This window comes from Anabas testudineus, chromosome 21 (assembly GCF_900324465.2).
Source record: "Anabas testudineus chromosome 21, fAnaTes1.2, whole genome shotgun sequence".
In the NCBI taxonomy this organism is placed as follows: Eukaryota; Metazoa; Chordata; class Actinopteri; order Anabantiformes; family Anabantidae; genus Anabas; species Anabas testudineus.
Window position 1 is genome coordinate 10,754,082 of NC_046629.1, and position 15,550 is coordinate 10,769,631.

General features: G+C 38.7%; 2 protein-coding genes across 3 annotated transcripts; both read right to left on the reverse strand.

Moving 5' to 3' along the window:
* Nucleotides 1-58: 58 nt before the first annotated feature.
* Nucleotides 59-2,970, reverse strand: LOC113172873. Its single transcript, XM_026375916.1, has 4 exons — nucleotides 2,456-2,970; nucleotides 2,026-2,152; nucleotides 1,545-1,569; nucleotides 59-1,145 (listed from the first exon to the last, which is right to left on the reverse strand). The coding sequence occupies exons 1-4, from the start codon at nucleotides 2,805-2,807 to the stop codon at nucleotides 1,044-1,046; spliced, it is 606 nt and encodes a 201-aa protein (XP_026231701.1). The 5' UTR covers nucleotides 2,808-2,970; the 3' UTR covers nucleotides 59-1,043.
* Nucleotides 2,971-12,393: 9,423 nt separating this feature from the next.
* On the reverse strand, nucleotides 12,394-13,659 carry LOC113173185 (gap junction alpha-8 protein). Of its 2 annotated transcripts, XM_026376563.1 has the most exons (2): nucleotides 12,592-13,659; nucleotides 12,394-12,507 (listed from the first exon to the last, which is right to left on the reverse strand). In XM_026376563.1, the coding sequence occupies exons 1-2, from the start codon at nucleotides 13,657-13,659 to the stop codon at nucleotides 12,394-12,396; spliced, it is 1,182 nt and encodes a 393-aa protein (XP_026232348.1). The 2 variants fall into 2 exon arrangements, with proteins under 2 accessions (XP_026232348.1, XP_026232347.1); XM_026376562.1 differs by having other exon boundaries at nucleotides 12,394-13,659.
* Between the last annotated feature and the right edge of the window lie 1,891 nt (nucleotides 13,660-15,550).

Below are 15,550 nucleotides of genomic sequence, written 5' to 3' on the forward strand. Positions count from 1 at the left end.
ATTTAAACAGTTTCACGAACTTGTTATGTAAAGGAAGTTGTAGTTATACTGTAACAACTGTCCCATTGTTTGAGACTGGTCTATATTTGAGAAATGCCAAAAAGAGCTATGTTACAACATCCACTGCATAAACCCCCTGATACATTTGCATAACTTGCATTTGATTTACTGGCTCAGTGGCCTACAGGCCTCATTCGAATGAATGAAAAGCACTATGCTGCTATTGTATCACCAGAACTGAAGCCCTTTGTATGAGAAGCAGTCTCTCTCATGTCTTTAAAAATCAACACAAGACGTCCTTACTGGTTACAAGCAGATGTTTAAATTTCTGTGTGTGACGGTTTAAATGTGTTTGACTGAACACACCTTTCCAGGTAAACAGCAGTGGGTTTTCTGTTCGTATCCACTTTCCTAACAAATGAACTGAATGAATTACTGACCCAGTAACTGAATTTTGGACATAATACATTTACATACAGTTAAATTAATATTCTAAACTAGTAGACCTATAATTAAAAGCTACTGTACATTGATAGACAAGCATATTGCCACCAAGTAGGTCCGGGTTATTAGTTAATTAGTTCTCATAACAACTGATGGAGCATCTCTATCTTCTGTAACCTCATTTAAAAGCTGCTGCCAGTGGTGGATTTTCCCACATGTATTATGTAACGTAACTGGTTTAACGTAACATTGTCAACCAATGTTGAGCATGAATGTGCTATATGAGCCCCAGTCAGTGATACTTTTAGTGAAAAGGAACAGAAAAGAAACAATGTGAATGGGAAAGGCTTAGTAATAACAATAGTATTAACACATACCTTTGAATACCTGAACAATGCCTGAAAAAGTAACGTTCAATGCTGCTTTAAACAAAGATTTTACTCTTTAATAAATGTATTACACTCACTGACAAAAGTTTAAAGATTATACATGACATAAAAGGACAACTTTACTCATACACTGTGTTTGTACTCAAGTAAAATGGTTATGTTTTGCATGTTTACCTCTCATGCATTTGCTTTTGAACTGCACATACAGTATCACTGAGCTCTGTGGTTACAATGGTGAGGCTGAGGATGACTGGAACGTTGTCTCACATCAATTTCCAGACAGTTTTCATAAATATCCTCTGGTTGCTTCCTCTATTGAAAAGACAAACAAAAAAAAGAACAGAATTGTAAATATTTACCAGTCACCTCAGTCTAATTTAGTCATTTTACAAAACAAATATGCAACAGGATTGTGTTTCATTCACATTGCTACAGGGTGACTATTGAGTTTCACCTTGCTTCCTGTGGTTCAAGACTAGAGAGTACATGCACATGGATATGAATGGTAATAAACAAAAAAATAAATTCTGTTTGCTTCTAGCTGAACCCCCTCCCCTCATATGATGTCATCTGGAGGAGTTTTTCTGTTGAGTATTAAATATCCCTCTTCACTAGATCCATAGCAAACAAGTTGAATGGTGTCACCCTTCAGTTGTAGTCAAGGTATCAATCTACAGACAGACATAGTATATAGGTTATTAATGTATTTACCATTTCTGCAGTGGGATGCCGGCTTCTGTAAAAAAAAGGGAGACATTTTGTTTATAAGTGTGTGTGTTAAAGAATGATGAGCCCGTTCTTATACCACAGCGTTAAAAATAGACACTTCTGACTTTCCGTCAGACTACTGACATAAAAAGGCCCCCCTTGGCTTCAGTGGCAGGCCTAGTGAGAAACCTCATTGTAGGATGCGGGGGGGATGTGTGTTGTAAGCAGACTGTTCCAGGTAGTACTGATGTAAAGTTTAAACTTTAGGATACTCTGAAGTTTCTGTGCCTGACCATAACCCAGCTGTGTTTGTGCATAAATTCAATCAAACCGTGATGTTTCCATTCTGTAACTGTTCATACAAGAGATCAGATAAGCACCTAAACGTATCTTCATAAAGGAATGACGGTAAAGGAAGTTTCAAAAAGTGATGCCAAATACCTTTTGCATAGGGATCAAATGTAAAATAGGAAATGCAACTTACTTTGCACGGCATTTACAGGATCTTCGCAGAATGATCATAGCAAATATAAAGATCAGGCAACAGACACAGGGAACAATAACCGCCACAGGAATCAGTGGAATTATCCAATTTCCAGTTTGTTCATGGTCTGGAAGAAAAACACTTCGTAACTCACTTATCTCTAATATAAAACTCAATAAATTAAGTTCTTAGAGAAAGTTTCATTAAGGAAGCGGACGTAGTGTTATCATGTTCTGTGGTCTCCCAAAAGAGCAAACACTTTATGCCACTGCATGTAGTAATATGCTATATGTAGCTATAATACACTGCATGTAGATGCTATGTAGAGCCACTGCTCAGCCACACTAGTAATTGTCAAGTCTGTTATCTTTACTAAATTCACGTTCACTCTGTTCTTATACTTCTTACTTATTAGGACTGATAGGCCCACCTGTAATTATCAGCTCCCAGGTTTGTTCCAATATTCCCTTTTCCGCAATCGTTGCCTCACAGGTGTAGTTTCCTGTGTGATTCTTCTCGGCTCTCTTTATGATCAGTGTGTACCGTTCACTTTCTGACAGAGACATGGTTATGTTCAGTCTCTCAGCCTCTGGATGGGTGTATAAGAGTCCCCCTGGTCTGTAGCTCAACAGGGTTTTACTATTCATTGTCCATGTCAGCTGATTGATTTTGTTGACTGACTGGTTACAGGGCAGCATCACTGTGCTGCCAACCACCTCCGTGATGGTCTTTCCTTCTGTGAAAGTAACAGAAACAGAAGTGATAGATTTCATTTTCACCATAACTGTGTAAAACTACAACAAAAGGAGTCATTTGACATTTTGAGAAATGTATTCAGTCGCTATTTTGTTAAGAGTTTTCTGTTACGTGTTCAGTAAATAAGACACATCCACCAGCAGCCAGTTAGCTTAGCTTAGCATAGAGACAGGTTAGCCAGGCTCCAAAAGTCCAAAGGTAACAAAACCCACAAACAAGCCCATCAATTGACATATTAAGTTCTATTTGTTTAAGTTTAAGTAAGTTGTAAATTATTTTACCTGCTGCCGAGAAAATCCACAACACGCAACATATCAACAGTTTCTTCTTGATGCCCAAATATCTGGAAAAGTCCTCCATTGCACCTTGAAGCAAAGATAAAAATAGTTCTGAACATTGTCTGTTTGTGGTTTGAAACGTAATAACCTCTAAAAATACAGCTTGGTTGTAAATGTAATTGTTGTAAATCTTATATTGTCCACATATTTATTTAAACATTGCTAAACCAACATTAGCTTACCGAAAAAAGAAAAAATATTCACAATCACTACATCAATGTTCCAGGCAAAATATCCTGCAATAATGAGGAATGAATATAAATAAATAAAAAAAGATAAAACACAAAATACCTAGGCAACAAGAAACTTAAAAAGATCACAACTGAGATGCAGTGATAAATACAGAAACCACAGCTACTTACCGGTAGTGAGTCTCTGCTTCTGCTGTTTGATGTTTCCTTATTTCTAAACTACACCTTTAATTTAATTTCATGTCAGGTCACAGAAGCAACATAAAGGAATAAATCTAAATAAAACAAATTAGATTTCACATTTCTGTGCAGGATTCATGCAAAGTGTATAAAATTAAACTCTCACATAGCAGCAACAGTTTCCACTCAAGAAGTGATCGCTGGTGGTCTGTGATCGAGTGTTGTCCGTCTTTATGTGTGAGTCTCTGAGGTGGTGGAGAACTTTTACTGAAACATTTGTTAAGGGTGTACACAAACCTGAACAAATCAACTGACTAATGATTTTAAGTGTGTTATCAAGTCTGATCCTTATCAATATAATTTCACATTAACTGAAAATAAAACATAACTATGAACTTGCATTTATGACAACATTTAGACAATTTAAAACAGTTTCATGAACTTGTTATGTAAAGAAGTTTTAGTTATGCTGTAACAACTATCCCATAGTTTGAGACTGGTTTATATTTGAGAAGTGCTAAAAAAGATCTGTTTCCAAGAGCTATGTTACAACATCCACACCCTAAATCCCCTGATACATTTGCAAAACTTACATTTGATTTACTGGCTCTGTGGGCCTGCAGGCCTCCTTCGAATGAGTGAAATGCGCTAAACTGCTATTGTATCACCAGAACTGAAGCCCTTTGTATGAGAAGCAGTCTTTCTCATGTCTTTAAAAATTAACACGTCCTCACTGGTTACAAGCAGATGTTTAAATTTCTGTGTATGACAGTCTAAATCTGAATGGCTGAACACACTTTTCCATGTAATCACCTGTGGGCATGGCAGGGATAGTTAAAGACAGTGGCCCCAGAGGACCATGGTTGGCCCCTTGGTTTAAATCTAGCTTCTTCTTTTTTTTTTAAACCTTTTCTTTTGTGCAGACAGCCTGAACTTTTTTGTTTTGTTTGCCTGCTCACTTTAAAATGACTCTTTCCAAGAGAGTAACTGGCTATAAATAGTGCTGCGTGCATAAAGTGTTATGAATTTTGTAAAATATCATTAAACCTTTTTTTTTTTGTATTTGTATTTTGTTGTGTTTTGTTTGACTGACTACAGCAGAAAAAAACCTTTTACAATACTGCCCCCCGGTGGAGATTTAGTTCTACAGGGCTGGGCAGTGAGCACAGGGTCCACCAGAGGACCTCGGGCCCTCAGACCTCCCTCACGAAGTCTGTTTGGTAAGAGACATTCACACCAGTGGTCTGCTTGAGGTCATTTTGCAGGTTTCTAGCAGTGCTCTTCTTGTTCCTCATTGGTCCTGTTGATGGGTTAAGGACCTTATACGGCCCTGTCCAGCTCAGGGTAATCGCCTGTCTCCTGGGATCTCCTCCCGTCCTCCAGACTGTGCTGGGAGACACAGCAAACCTTCTAACAGTGTCACATGTTGAGGTGCCATCCTGGAGGACTGAGACTGTCTGTTCAACCCTGTAGGGTCCAGGTATCACCTCAAGGCACCAGTAGTGACACTGACCCTAGATAAATGCAAAACTAGTGAAAAACAGTCAGAAAAGTTTATGAGAGAAAAAAAAAGTCAGTGTCCTCCACCTGTAAAATCATTCCTGTTGTCATGGTCAGCTCATTGTTGCCCCTCTAGTTCATCTGTTGTTAATTTCATTAAAGCCAGAACAGCTGAAACTTATTATCAACCCTCTCTGCTACTAACCGACCAGATCAGTGTGCCAGAGGTTTAATTGACTTGATGCTATAATGTGATTAAAAAGTTTACATTCAATTTTTTGATCAGTGTACAAATGTGTTTAACTACACTTGTTGTGGTTCAACAGGAAAACCCCCCATGTCAGTACCACTGGATGCTGTCACAGTGAACTCTACGCAGAGAAGCTCTATTAAATTATCAGTATTTATAACACTGGTATCAACACATATATTTGCAAAAGTTAAAACTTCTAAAGATGACCTGTAAAAAAATAACATTCACTTTTAAACAAAGATTTAGCTTTTTATTCAATGCAGTATGCTTATTAAGAACTATTGACTATGTGTTCAGAAGATATTTGTGGTTTGCATTATTTCCTATGCATCTGCACACAGTCCTCCTTCCTTCTCAGTTTTTGCACATATCACTCAGTTCTGTGGTTACAATAACAATGAGGATGGCTGAATCGGTGACTGACATCAGTCTTCATTAATATCACCTAGTTGCTCCTGCTATAGAAAAAAAATTAACATAGCAAAAATTTTAAAATATACAATATATACCTCAATTTACAGTTACTGTGGCTGAGCCCCAAGGGATCAATAAAGTATCTCATTATCATTCTGGACAACTGTCAAGATTCAGTTTGATTCTGGAGATATGAACAGTAATATACTTTTACTCAAACTGAAATATTCAGATATTTTTTAATACTGGACTTTTATGAGCTGTTAATCATCAAAATTAAAACAAAAAAGAATTGTAATATTGTATTTATTATAAAAGGGCTATCCTATTTTTATTTTTAAATCACAAAAACACCCTTTTATAATATCTAAGTACATGAGTTGCAAATCAGTGGTATCCCCCTTCATTTGTAGTCAAGGTGTCAATCTACAGACAGACTGTTTGGTGATTAGGTCATCCTTGTATTTACCGTTTCTGCAGTGGGATGCTGATTTCTAATTCTGTAAAAGACAGTGACATAGTCAGTAGGTATATCACACCACTGGCAGTACAGTATAGCATCATGTTACAGAATGACTGGAGTCAAATGCAACTTACTCTGCCCAAAATTTACAGGTTCTTCGCATGATGGCCAAAACAAATATAAAGATCAAGCAGCAGGCACCACGAACAACAGCAGCCACTAGAATTGATGAATTGGTCAGGTTTTGCTCTTAAATACAAACACTTTGTAAATCATTCCACTCCAATATACAGCTAAATTAAGTTCTCATTCACGTCAAGACAGTTGTATGTGAGATGACTGTTTCATTCTGTGGTCCCCCAGAATATCCTGTATGCTGCATCACTGTATGCTGCTGTATGTAGTAATACACTGGAAGAGCTGTTGTTAAGTTAAATGCCTGTAAAGTCTGAGCAGGCTTCTCTGAGGTCAATAGAGTTGTAAGTTGTCCATCATAAACTGTTAACAAATCTCTGTCATCTTTTTTAACCTTACATTCACTCTGTTGTTTTATACTTCTTTAGTCTAATTTTATTAGGACTGATAGGCCCACCTGTAATTATTAGCTCCCAGTTTTGTTCCAGTACTCCTGTTTCCATCGTCGTTGCCTCACAGGTGTAGTTTCCTGTGTGATTCTTCTCGGCTCTCTCTATGATCAGTGTGTACCGTTCACTCTCTGACAGAGACATGGTTATGTTCAGTCTCTCAGCCTCTGGATGGGTGTATAAGAGTCCTCCTGGTGTGTAGCTCAACAGGGTTTTTCTATTCATTGTCCAAGTCAGATGATTGACTTTGTTGACTGACTGGTTACAGGGCAGCATCACTGTGCTGCCAACCACCTCCGTGATGGTCTTTCCTTCTGTGAAAGTAACAGAAACAGAAGTGATAGATTTCATTTTCACCATAACTGTGTAAAACTACAACAAAAGGAGTCATTTGACATTTTGAGAAATGTATTCAGTCGCTATTTTGTTAAGAGTTTTCTGTTACGTGTTCAGTAAATAAGACACATCCACCAGCAGCCAGTTAGCTTAGCTTAGCATAGAAACAGGTTAGCCAGGCTCCAAAAGTCCAAAGGTAATAAAACCCACAAACAAGCCCATCAACTGACACATTAAGTTCTATTTGTTTAAGAGTAAAGTTGTGAACGATTTTACCTGCTGCTGAGAAAATCCACAACACGCAACATATCAACAGTTTCTTCTTGATGCCCAAATATCTGGAAAAGTCCTCCATTGCACCTTGAAGCAAAGATAAAAATAGTTCTGAACATTGTCTGTTTGTGGTTTGAAACGTAATAACCTCTAAAAATACAGCTTGGTTGCAAATGTAATTGTTGTAAATTTTATATTGTCCACATACTTATTTAAACATTGCTAAACCAACATTAGCTTACCGAAAAAAGAAAAAATATTCACAATCACTACATCAATGTTCCAGCCAAAATATCCTGCAATAATGAGGAATGAATATAAAACACAAAATATGTCACAAGAGTCTAATGAAATTAACTGTGATTGGGGGATCGTACATAAAAATGTCAACAAGAATCTTAAAAGGATCATACCTTCTGTAAGATGCAGTTTGATGAATATAGAAACGACAGCTACTTACCGGTAGTGAGTCTCTGCTTCGGCTGTTTGGTTTTTCCTTATCTCTAAACTACACCTTTAATTTAATTTCAGGTCAATGGAAATTGAAATAAGACTAATTAGATTTTACATTTCTGTGCAGCACTTTGCTGAAATTCATGCAAAGTGTATAAAATTAAACTCTCACACAGCAGCAACAGCTTCCACACAGGAAGTGGTCACTCGTGGTCTGTGATCAAGTGTTTACCGTCTCTATGTGTGAATCTCTGAGGTGGTGGAGAACTTTTACTGAAACATTTGTTTAGGGTGTGCACAAACCTGAACAAATCAACTGAATAATGATTTTCAGTGTGCTATCAAGTATGAACCTGAAGTTGAATATAACATTATGCTTGCATCTGCACTTAGGTAAACACCATAAGCTGAACACAACAATACAAACTTTTACACTTATGTCATGGTGTCACTTCTGTATGTGTTGGGCCTCTGGTTGTATTTTGTGTGTTTGTTGCATCTTTTATAAATGCTTTACTACTGTTTTGTTTTTCTTTAATTTTTATTTCTTTACCCAGAATGTGTTTTTTTATTTGTTGTTTTGTTTTTTTTTGTTTGTTTTTTTTGCAGTATGCTGAGCACTCAGGGCACAGACGCAATCAGCGATCATGTAATATAACCCCTTATGTGTCATATGCATTGTAGAAAATGATGTTGGAGTCACAGTTGTGTAACTCATTTTTATAAATAAGCAGATGTTTGATTTTGTTAGCTGCACATTTTCTCCCTGTCCATTTATATTATTATAATATGTTCAATTTGTTTAAGAGTAAAATTGTAAATGATTTTTATACCTGCTGCTAAGAAAATCCACAACTTGCAACATATCAACAGCTTCCTCTTAATGCCCAAATATCTTGAAAAGTCCTCCATTGCACTTTAAAACAAAGAAAAGATGTGTTCTGAACATTGCTGAATCATTGCTTACTGAGATAAAAATTATTCTCACAATCAAAAGTGTTCCAGCCAAAATGGGCTGCAATTAGGAGAAATAAATAAAAATAAATAATAACACAAAATATGTCAAAAGAGTCTAATTGTGATTGAGGGATCGTACATAACAATGGCAACAAGAATCTTAAAAAGATCATACCTTCTCTGAGATGGAGTTTGATAAATATAGAAACTACCGGTAGTGAGTCCCTGCTTCTGCTGTTTGTTGTTTCCTTATCTCTAACCTACATCTTTAATTCAAATTAATGTCACAAAAGCAACATAAAGGAGGAAATTGAAATAAGACAAATTACATTTCACATTTCTGTGTAAGACACAGTAGCTGAAATTCATGACCTAAAATTGTTTCTAGTTTCATAACTGAAGTAATTTAAGTAAGTAGTTTAATTCAAGAAAGTTATTTATTTGAATCACTATGCAAACTATGGATAGTGATGGCAAATATGGATGCTTTTGTTGCAAAATGTTAGTTAGTGTCCTTAATTACGTCTCCATGCCATCCTGTTACAGTGCCTTGTATCCTGAGCAACGATCAAATTACCTTCCACTCATGGAGTTAAAACAACACACCCTTTATGCTGAAGCAGCACACAGACTGCAGGAGCTGCAGAGACCCTGTGTAGCACTTCAGTCCAGAAGAGGGCAGCAATCCTAATTTTACTCCTTTAAAAGTCCATTATGTTGCTGCTCATGCTGCAGCCTCACTGCGTGTCATACCCAACAATGTTGCCCCTCTGAAAAAGCAATGATAATCAGTAATAATTATAATACGTGAGGGTAACTTTTTCTTTTACAGTCCACTATTATTATATTGAAGTTTTAATTGTTGTTACCAAAAGTTAATGTTACAAATAGCCCAAGTTTAATTCTCTATTATGTAGAAATTATGATACTTCTCAATACATCACCATTTCTTATATAGTTATTGTTCATGGCTACACCCACTTATAAATGGCTTATTTATTCATTTAGTCTATACTTACCCGTTAACAAGCCGTGCAGGAACCGTTTTCCTCTGGTGTCACAGTACAGTTATTATTGTGTATGTTGTTGCAGATGTTTTTACAATTACATTTTTTAACTGTAGAATGAAGTCTAGTCTGTTTCCTGTATATCGCCATACATATAATACTATCAACCCTATTGTTGTGATGTGCCTGTACTTTTACATCCGGTCACTTGTGCTGTGTGGGTTTGTACATGTTTCTTGTGGTTGTGTGATTCGAGTTCAAGACGAAGTTGAAGACTTGGTTTTAGGATTATGTGAGAGAGGTCAGGATCAGGGAGTAAAGAGAAGCAGCAATTCAAGACTTTTTGACCACGTGTGACTTTATTGCTGGTTTACATTGCAAAAGAAAATACTGCTACACATCTATCAGCAAAGAAGACTACAAGTTAGTAAAAAGTGTTTTTTTTTTCTTTCTAAAGATTAATCATGTCTTCTTACAAACGTACAGGCAATGCAACATTCTTAAAATACAAAAAGTCATACATTGATGTACACATGGATCATGTATCATGTATGATGAATGATCAAGCATCATGCTTTGACTGAAACATTGTCAAATGCTTTAATATGTTTAACAATTTGGTGGCTGATTGAAGGCTCTCTCTGATTCTGGGGCTGATTCTAGGAGGTGAAGGGATGTCTGGAGGTCACAAACAGGTCAAAGCTGCCTTCTCTCTTAGTTTCTCTAGAGCCATTTGATCATACCCCCGAAACCAACACTGTGAGGTGTATGTCTGTGCATACAAAGGCACATGTGTGAACATAAGCCTGCACTGTGCAGATGTATTGATGCCTGCAAACATGAAACTTAATGCAACAATAACTTTATTTTATCATATTAATGAGATTGCAAAGTAGAGACATGCTTGTGGTGTGTTTGAGTGTGTACTGAGGGGCTGCGTACAGAAATGAAAGTCTGATTTAACAAATATCAAATAAAACATCAACAAGTTCACATAGGTCCCAGAGAAAAACTAATCTCTTGCTACAATCTTACAACACTGGAGAATTTACATTTACAGATAAGGCACAGGAAATCATACAGTGGCAGCTGTTTAAAGTAACAAAGCCAGAGAATGTGAGAGGAAGATTTGCAATAAACCTAAGACGTACTTCGAGGCTCAGCACAAAAAGTTCTTAATAAAGAAGTGTATTTTTTTCGCAGTGCAGTGCGATGCAGCAGAACAGGATTCATTTTGTTATATTTTATTTTACTTTATTTTTTGCAGGGGGAGGTGATGTTAAATTTAATTAGTTAAAATTAAAATCACAGCTAGAACTTGTGTGACCTTAAAAAAACTAAAAAGTGCTGTTCTGCATGTAACTGACATGACACATGGCATTATGTACAGCAGGAGTCCCCCTATTCATTATTTGTTTCTCTCTGAATTAGAAAGCATGTCACAGGTTTTGTGTTTTCTTGTCAGGTATGGACCTTCTATGGTCACATTAAATTAAGTAGAAATATTTTTGCACAGCCAGGTCAAGGATGCTTGTTTTCATTGATGAGTGCGGTTTCTTTTATTGTCTCGCCTCCAACAATGCTTTGTGCTGATGGGGCACGATCTTTATCGCCCGGACGCCTGTTTGTACAGCACGAAAAGAGAGGATTTGGCCTGAGGTCGCTACTATAGTTCATTCTCTGATAGGGCAAAATGAGCCCCGCTCTCATCCACGGACAACTGATATCACAGTACACAGTTGTACTTAGAGGACACAAAACATAAGCAAATCTAATATGCAGAGAAGCAGAATCACACAGAAAAAAAGACATTCAACATGTGGTCTTTTTGTTTTTGTTTGTTTGTTTTACCTCACTAACTCAACTCTGGCTGTGCTACCTGGTATACAAACATGAAAAGGAGAGAAATGCTCTGAAATTGATGCACATCTCTCTTTACTTGAAAGAATCCTGTGTAAATGGATGCATAGATGAGGTGTTATGAGGGTTAATGGCCTTGCACAGAGTGTGCATTAAAAAAAACAAAAAAAGAAAACTGTATACTCTTCTCAACCTGAAAATGGACTTTTCTTCTACTCAAAGAGCTGTATTCCTGTAAATGTACCGGCACTTAATTGTGTGATTGCTGCATTTGCAGTATGCTGCTGTTTGAATGGGAGTGAAAGTGAGTGCCTAACTACAGTAAAATTACTGAATTGCAGACACACAAGTATATTATAATTATCTTCCCCCTAATCTAGTCAAACCCCATGTAAAAATGTCTAATCCTGCATCATATATGATTAAAATTCTTTCAATAGAAAAAGATGTTTCTAAAAATTGAACATGGATTTTCATCAAGTAAAAACATTTCCCCCTGCATGTGTCCTTTTCACATTTTTTTAAATATAAGAACACACTTAATAAAAAAAATTCTGCTCCTCTCCTCTTTAACCTCTACTGATTTTTATTTAATTTTTAACACAAACACTCTGATTTTTTGTTGCTTGGTAGAATTTGTTGCCTGTGTCTTGATTTAGATTTTTATTTATTTTTCATCCACATGATTTCCAACCTGCCTGTTCAAGAGTGTGCATTGTCTTGAGTTAGCTGTGTGTGTGTGTGCTTTCTCTTACGTTGAACATTTTGTGTCTGCAGGTGTGCATGCGCTCTCTTTCACAGGTTCATACGGTGAGATCATCTGACCTGGCCCTGCTGCTGGCTTTGCTCAGTCGGCTCAGCGGTCTGGTGTCTTCTATCGTATCCGTGGTCTCCATCCCTGCCTCTGCTGGAGTTACCTCCCCGTTAGCCACCTCCTCTACCTCAACATCCTCATCCACAACTTCCTCCACCCTCTCTGCTTCCGCTTCTGCCGGCTGCACTTCTTTGGCCTCCTCTTCATGTAATGTCACCCCTGCTGTCTCAGTGGTTTGAGCATAGGAGGGCAGAGTCTCATCATACACTTTAGAGATGTCCTCCATGGGCAGCACCTCCTCCGCCTTCTCATCCAGTCCTGGGAATGGTGGGGCCCCTCTGCCAGCCTCCATGCCTACCTCAGCTAGTGGGTAGAGATGAGTTACAGGGGGAGCTTTCTCTTCCTCCAGCAGCCTGTAACCTTTGGCTCTCTGCAGGGAGGACACAGCCAGAGGAGGCAGGCTCTTTCCTTGTGGCGGCAGGGGGGCCGACCCCTCACCTTGGGCAGGGGCTGGGGCTGGTTTTCGAAACACAAATCGAATCTTCTTCAGGCCCAGGTGGCTGATCTCCACAAAGTTGAGGAAGAGCGAGACACAGGCCACGGCCAACATGAAGATGATGAAGACGGTCTTCTCCGTGGGGCGGGACACAAAGCAGTCCACAGTGTTGGGGCAGGGCCAGCGGCTGCATTTGTACAGTGGCAGAATGCGAAAGCCATAAAGGAAGTACTGACCCACCACAAAGCCCACCTCAAACAGTGTCTTGAAGATGATGTGGCAAATGTAGGTCCTCAGCAGGGTGCCCTCCAGCCGGAACTTCTTGCTTCCTTTTGTGCTGGTCTCCTTAGTGGTGCGGACACTTCCCTGGTCAGGTGCCAGAGGGAGACGCTCCTCGCTCAGTTCCTGCTGGCGGCTGAGTTCTGCCTCCTCACGCTCTTTACGTTTCTCCTCCATGTGGACATGGTGCACAGCGTGCCCCACATACACCAGAGACGGTGTGGACACAAAGATAATTTGCAGCACCCACAAGCGGATGTGGGAGATGGGAAAGGCCTCATCGTAGCACACGTTCTCACATCCAGGCTGCTGTGTGTTGCAGACATAGTCAGACTGCTCATCACCCCACACAAACTCTGCAGCCGTGCCCAAGATGAGGATACGAAAGATGAAGAGAACCGTGAGCCACACCCGGCCGATCACCGTAGAGTGCTCATTGACTTCCTCTAAAATATTACCCAGAAAGCTCCAGTCACCCATGATCGGTCCGTAGCACTGCAGAATAAAGGGTGGGGTAGAGAGGGAAGACAGATAGAGAGGGTGGGGTAGGCAGGACAGACAGGGAGAGGAATAGAAAATGCTGAAAGTTAAAAATTGTAGGAGAGGAAAACTCGAACAAGTGAAAAACAAAACCTAAGCTGGTTTTCTAAAAGCGTTTTTCACAGTCTGTGTTTATATTAGACGAGATGCAGAATTTTGAATTTTAACTTAGATCATGAATTTTGTCTCTATTACAAGTGTTACAAACCATGTCCAACACATTAAACTAAAACTTTTATCAAGGCCTCAATGTATCTGTATTGAATTCTGCTTGTTCTCAGTATAAACATTTTTAACTCTGTAAAACTTCAATCATGCGAACCAAAAAAAATCTTCCTCTAGCTTTTTTAAAAACACATAAAACAACTAATGGATAAAAAAAGCAAAAACAATAAAGAGTTATTACGTTGTCGCCTCTTCTATAAGGTATGATAAAGGTTAAATGTAATCAAATGGGCAACTTGCCACAGCTGCGGCTCCGGCGAAGTTGAGTCCTGTCCCGTTCTCTTGGCACCCGGCAGGGAAAAGTGAACTTTTTTCTGCCCTCTTTCCCACCTAAAGCCCTGTCCTTGTCGCCCCACTGAGCAGATGTGAATGAATCAGCTCTGATGGTTGGTTTTTAGTTTGCTGCAATATTTAAGCTTGGAGCCAGACGGCCTTTATTTGCCGGGAGACGTGTGGTGACGCAGAAGACAATAGGATCAACAGAGCCAGAGCAGGGGATGTATGGGAGCAGGCCTCAGGCTCCCACACCAACATGGACGCTGTACGGCCAGGGCACCGGGTCCACAGAACAGCAGTGAAACTCCATTCATGCAACTTGGCCACGCATGTACTGTACATAGAGACACAGATACAGTACATGAAATAACAACCGTAGCATGTGCACCTCCAGCTGTTCTACCATGCTGAGTTTCACAGTGACAAACTATAGGATCAGGCAGAGATGAAGGAGAGTTTCTGTGCTCATGTGTTCAATAGAGGCAGCAGCAGGTTCATTTTAACTCAACGAAATGAGGTAAATGCTCTCAGGTATATTAAAATATATTTGTTATTTTCTCCAGAGGAGGTGGTGACCAGACGTTTCTTACTGCATTTAACTGTGTGAATAAAGTTAAAGAAAGTTTTACTATTGTGTCATGCATACACCTACACACAGCCACCATGGGTTTTAAAAGACACATAACCTCCATCCAGATTGCCAGTTGAATCATTTTTACAATAAATTGTCGGCTTTTACACAACTTTTATATCTACAAATTAAAATTGATAAACCACCATAAGAGACATTTACTATACAATACTGGAGAAATCAAAGTAAATGCTGACATTCACCAACTCTCCACTTCTCCGAGCACATCGTGCAACCACACAGGTGAAATGTAACATACACTTTAGGGTCAAGTTGCTACATAATGTGCAAATATCCATCACCTTTTTTTTTAATAAATCACATAATCCGATTCAAGATGATGAAGTTTAATTCCTGTCGTTTTTATGTATTTCATTCGAAGCATTGTTTTCTCTAAACAGGGTAAATTCTGCATTCTGCTAAAAGCTTCACCTGAAAATCAAATGTGTCATCAAATATGAGATTTCACTGAGCAGATAACAAAGTCCGCCTGTGTGTGTCCATTTGTGTGTGTGTCGTCGTATCTGTGTCACGTAGCTGGTATGTGAAGCATGTCAGCTACTGAGCGAAAGGACACACTGGAATATCTCTGTTGGATGTTATTGGACGTGTTGGGGGTTAGTCAAAACTTTCACGGCTCAGGGAAGAAAAATATTCAGCAGCAATCTTTGATCACTGAATCGTTCCACAGGGGTTTGT

What these genes read in the sequence shown, in the direction of transcription:
- LOC113172873 (XM_026375916.1), bottom strand. Translation starts at nt 2,807, where the DNA reads ATGGTGAAAATGAAATCTATCACTTCTGTTTCTGTTACTTTCACAGAA. An exon ending in CTGGGAGCTGATAATTACAG is followed by an intron (nt 2,153 to 2,455) that starts GTGGGCCTATCA and finishes TTTTTCTTCCAG; the next exon opens with ACCATGAACAAACTGGAAAT. An exon ending in TCCTGTAAATGCCGTGCAAA is followed by an intron (nt 1,570 to 2,025) that starts GTAAGTTGCATT and finishes TTTTTTTTACAG; the next exon opens with AAGCCGGCATCCCACTGCAG.
- LOC113173185 (XM_026376562.1), bottom strand. Translation starts at nt 13,659, where the DNA reads ATGGGTGACTGGAGCTTTCTGGGTAATATTTTAGAGGAAGTCAATGAG.